Raw genomic sequence first — 4927 nt, forward strand, 5'->3', positions numbered from 1 at the left:
ACTCTAGCTTGGCTACCTCTTGTTTTTTTAATAGAAGCTGAGTCTAAGTATAAAACTCTACCAATTGGGGATAACAGGCTGGTAATAAACTCCTTGTTATAGCAGTGCCAAGGTAATTCAGGTAATGATATCCATATGGGAACTAAGGGAGTTTCTTCATCAGGCTTGAAATTAGGAGTCCAAGCCTGGATTCTCATGATTTGACCAGCAATAGTCATTCTCTGTTTTGTCCACACCATATTATAATCCAATTCATTGTCCAAATCTATATAAACATGCCTAGAATTAAAGTGTGCAATCTTTACCCCCCCTGATAGTTGAGTTTGGAGGATGAAATTCTCTCTAATAAGCTCAACTTTAGGCATAGTATAGATGAATTTTCCAATTAATGTAAATTTGCAAGTTGAGGCCAGTTCCTTCACTATTTCATTCTTAACATAAAGGACAGCAGGTAAACCTTGCTTGGTAGTAATCTCAGGCTCACTCAAAGTAATACTTACACCTTTTTTGGATTGATTAAATCGAAGTCTATCTGCATAGGTTTGAACTACTGTGTATGGAGCAGGTTCTTGTTGTTGATCATTCTTAGGCAATTTCTCCACATTATTTGTGGGAGTATCACTCTTATCCAACCTATTACGATTACTAGGCCTATCAAAATTACTAGAAATCTTAGGAAATTCAGTTTGATACACCTGAGTTCTAGCAGTATCCTTATTCCTTCTACCATTATCTTGCAAATTTACATCAGAATTGGAATTAGGATTATTAATAGGGACATTACCTTGATTGTGTCTTTGTTGACTAGGAATATCAGATGAATTATCAGTTATGTGATGAATTGCAATTCTCGAACCTGGAGTTCTTGTAGTATTATTGAAGGATTGATGCTGTTGATGAGGAATGTCTTGGTCCTTATTCAGATCGAGCTGTCGATGTTGAGATTGTATAGATGAATCAAGATGAGGACCCTCGCGATTCCCTTGGTGGTGAAAATCACCTGTATCTTGAATGTTCATCTGCGATTTCCCCTGTTGACCTTCATATCGCGATTCAACCAAACCCTCATTGCGCGACTCGATTCGATCCTTCGTCGTAATACTCTTTTGGTGAATATGTGAATCAATCGTAGGGGAGATTACTCCAGTATCTAAATCTTGACAATTAACTTCTAATTGACCTTGTAATGGATTCGATTGCGCCGCATTTGGCACCTGAGAATCGTTTCGACCTAATCCCACTCGTACATCGATCCTTGATGTTCCTCCAGTCGATTCACTCGTATTTCGCTTGTTTTCAGTATTGCGACGAATTTCATCCATCTCCGCTTCTATCGTAGCCATTTGGATCGCTTCTTCTCGCAAATGTGACGAAGTAGAAGACGATCCATCCGCCGCTTCATTGCTTTGCGACTGCGCATTAGGGTTTTCCGCCTCTACCGATGGATCCGGTGGGCGGAATCGTGCATCAGGTGGTTTAACAATCATTCCAACACGATTACCTAATGAATGCTCCTATTATCAGCGACAAACACCAGATTTCGTGAAAATTTCTAGAGAGAGAAAATTTTTTTAGAGAGAGAAAATTTTAGAGAGAGAAAAAATTTGAGAAATGAAAAAGCGATAGGGTTTAGGGTTTAGGGTTTAGGGTTTAGGATTTAGGGTTTGGGGTTTGGGGTTTAGGGTTTGGGGTTTGGGGTTTGGGGTTTGGGGTTTGGGTTTTTTTTTTTTTTTTTTTTTTTGGGGGGGGGGGGGTTTGGGGTTTGGGGTTTAGGGTTTAGGGTTTAGGGTTTTTTTTTTTTTTTTTAAACTCAAAGACTAATGACCATTAATGAATACGTATAAGCATCAACAATATAGGCTACATGGTATCTTTCATCTTGAATGAACAAAAAAACAAGGTACTAAATGGATTAGCATTCGTTGATGACACATCACAGAGAAAGGTTGCAGCAAGTAGACCAGGCAAAAAATATTTACTTTTCCAGCAACTGGTAAATCTATAAATATGAACAGCAGTCCCCTCTATTATCCAGGAAAATTTCTCGAGCCCCCAAAAGACATGGCTTTCCAAGACTCAACCAACTTCTGTAGACAATTGTCTGGTCAACTTCATGCAGCATACGTAACCTCGCAATCAAGGAAAACAAAACTGTGTGCTACCATCCTCCTCCGATTCAATGTTTTCTTGACGTTCTAGCAATGTAGTCATGCTTGAGAAGGTTTGCTCTCAAAAGCATTGATCTCACATCCCGATCGAATTCCTTGCCTGTCTGCAGCACCTTCTGGAAGGTTGCATTTCTCTGATCAGCATGTCGTGCATACAAAATTTTGTTGTGTGAGTCAATTCGAGCCTGAATTTGGTTGTCAGTGATCAAAGATTCAAGTTCCTTTTCCAACCCGGCAACACTCGTCTTGAAAGCATTAGCCATCATATTCAAATCAACCGAGACAAATGGGTGGGTATACTGTATCAAAGCTTTGCTACGGATTTGATCATACAGTGTCTCGACATGATCATGCAAATGGATGTCGAGCAATAGATTTGCTTTAAGATTCCCTAGATACTCCAGACAAGAAGCATAGTGACTTGTATAGAAATCATGAATGAGCTCCCTTATCTCGGGTACCAGCTCTAAGAAATTTCTGAAGTTTATATTGTCAATAACTTTGCTCTTCAGTTCTGCTCGGTCAAAACTTGCAAGCGCACAGAGTCCACCATAAGTAGCAACATCTTGGGGTGCAATAACTTCAGTGTAGTTGTTACCTAATTCTGGACCAACTTCCAGGAACTTTCGAGCAGCAAGCTTATATTTCTTTGCCTCTAAGTGAGCCAACCCAGCAGCACAACGAAGTTTTGCAACTGTAATAGCATCTAGAGCATCTTGGCTTTGCTCTGCCTTACTGACGTAGCTTGTAACATGTGTGAACTGGCCCATCTCAATGCTGACCAGAATCGCATTCAAACACATATGGATTATGTGTTTCGCAGTCGTGCAATAATCACGTGTACGAACATAATTCTTAAATGCCTCTCCAAGCTGTCCATGTGCATAGTAGAAATCCCCAAAATCATTGTATCCCATCCTAATGCTCTCTTTGATCAGATTTGTCCTATAAGCGTTGAGTTCGCTCTCAAGCTTCTCCTTCCTCAGATCAGCCCGGCGATCCACAGAGTCAGCCCAAGCAGGGTCTGGCCCATAATTAGTGCCCAAACGTCCATCGATTTTCTGCACAACCTCACGGAACAATTGTGTGTTTTCCCCTTTCTTAATCTCATCATAGGCCATTCTCAAAGCCTCCAATTGCATTGAAGCATTGCCACATCGATCGGCTATGAAGAGAAGCCTCATGATTTTTGTCCGGCCACTGTACAAGGCGGCGTACGCCTCAATATCGAGCTGCTCGCCGCTGATAATCGGCCGATGACGCTGCTTGTTCTCATCGCCGTTGGCGTAGATCTCTTCGGCTATTAGCCCTAAATCCTCGTCAGGCTCCATCGGATATTAATTTGTATAATGTTTGATCGGAGCTAGGGTTTTTGCTCTGTCTTGTTACCACTTCTTCCGGGAGCGATACACTGAGAAGAAAAAACTTGAATAGATCCTGCAGGGTTTTTTTTTTTTTTTTTTTGGTTTGAACGACCCTTGTATTGGGTCAGGGGCTTAGCGACACCCCCAGGCCTTAGCATTCATAAAATCAAAATAGTACATGAAGGGGGACATAAACCTTACCTTCTAAATCTTGTAGGTGAAATTGATTTATCATCTAAGATAATTCAATTTTACCTAATACAATGAGGTGCACTTCTATAGAAATATAATACCTAGAGAGGACTCCTCTCTTAATACATTTTCTAGGAAAGCATAAACTAGGGAGACTCTCCCTTTACAATATGAAATGAACAAGTTCAAACCTATTCTAATAACTAACTTGTAGTTACATTGTAAAAATGATTGCCAATTGTCTCTTGCAAATTAGTATCTTACCAAGTACAGCCTTCAACTTTAAGGAGGATATTTGATTCTTTTGATTTTTCTTCTTCTAAAATTGTATATTCCCATTTTCTCTACTATATAACTTCCTCGAATTGTCCCCTTAAGCTGTTGAGAAACATAAAAGTGTTGTGGAATTTCCAAAGAGTGACTGAATTTGGCTAACAGGTCTGCTGTAGTATTTGCTTCTCTGTATATATGTTGACATTGGAACTGTTTCATTTTATTGACTATCTGCAGAATATCTTGCACCAATTGTTGATATCTCCAAGGTATGTTGATCATCCTGTTGATCCATTTATATACCAGCTCTGAATCTATTTCCAAGACAATATATTTATATCCATGTTGCTCACACCAATCCATCCCATACTGAACAACCTTTAACTCTGCAAAATTGTTAGTTCCAATTCCAAATGATAATGAAAATGCATAAATAAGATTACCTTGGTGGTCTCTTAAAATACCTCCACCACCAGTTTTGCCTGAATTATGTAATGTACTTCCATCTGTATTGAGTTTATACTTGCCTTCAGTTGGTGTTTTCCATTGTAACATTGTAACTTTATATTGTTGTTTACATTGAACTATCAGATTCATTAAGCTATCCCAATTGTTTTGCCATGGTATATTGGGGTGTACACTTTTAATAACTTGCATACTATCCTTAAAGATACCATATTGCACTCTTTGAATACTTGACTGTTTGCCTCCATACTTCACAGCACACCTGTTTTTCCAAAGATGCCAACAAATGAAGTTAGGTAATATATGTATTAATAGTTTATATACCTCATTATGGCTCTGCAGATTTCCCCATTGTATTAGTTGATTTCTTAAGGTTATGTTGTTGTGTATAACACCAAATCTTGATGCATGATACTTCCAAATATGCTTAGCAAAATTGCCTGAAATCAATATATGGCTAATGTC

The 4927-nt window shown here is 39.0% G+C and overlaps 1 protein-coding gene across 1 annotated transcript; it reads right to left on the bottom strand.

Annotated features, from left to right (window-relative positions):
- Nucleotides 1–1879: 1879 nt before the first annotated feature.
- On the bottom strand, nucleotides 1880–3623 carry LOC138339357 (COP9 signalosome complex subunit 1-like). Its single transcript, XM_069290950.1, has one exon. It carries the CDS (start codon nucleotides 3497–3499, stop codon nucleotides 2177–2179), a length of 1323 nt encoding a protein of 440 aa, XP_069147051.1. The 5' UTR covers nucleotides 3500–3623; the 3' UTR covers nucleotides 1880–2176.
- Nucleotides 3624–4927: the final 1304 nt, after the last annotated feature.

This window comes from Solanum lycopersicum, chromosome 1 (assembly GCF_036512215.1).
Source record: "Solanum lycopersicum chromosome 1, SLM_r2.1".
Classification (NCBI taxonomy): domain Eukaryota; kingdom Viridiplantae; phylum Streptophyta; class Magnoliopsida; order Solanales; family Solanaceae; genus Solanum; species Solanum lycopersicum.

Bases quoted from the DNA above. Each gene is read 5' to 3' on its own strand.
- LOC138339357 (XM_069290950.1), bottom strand. From the start codon at position 3,499: ATGGAGCCTGACGAGGATTTAGGGCTAATAGCCGAAGAGATCTACGCC.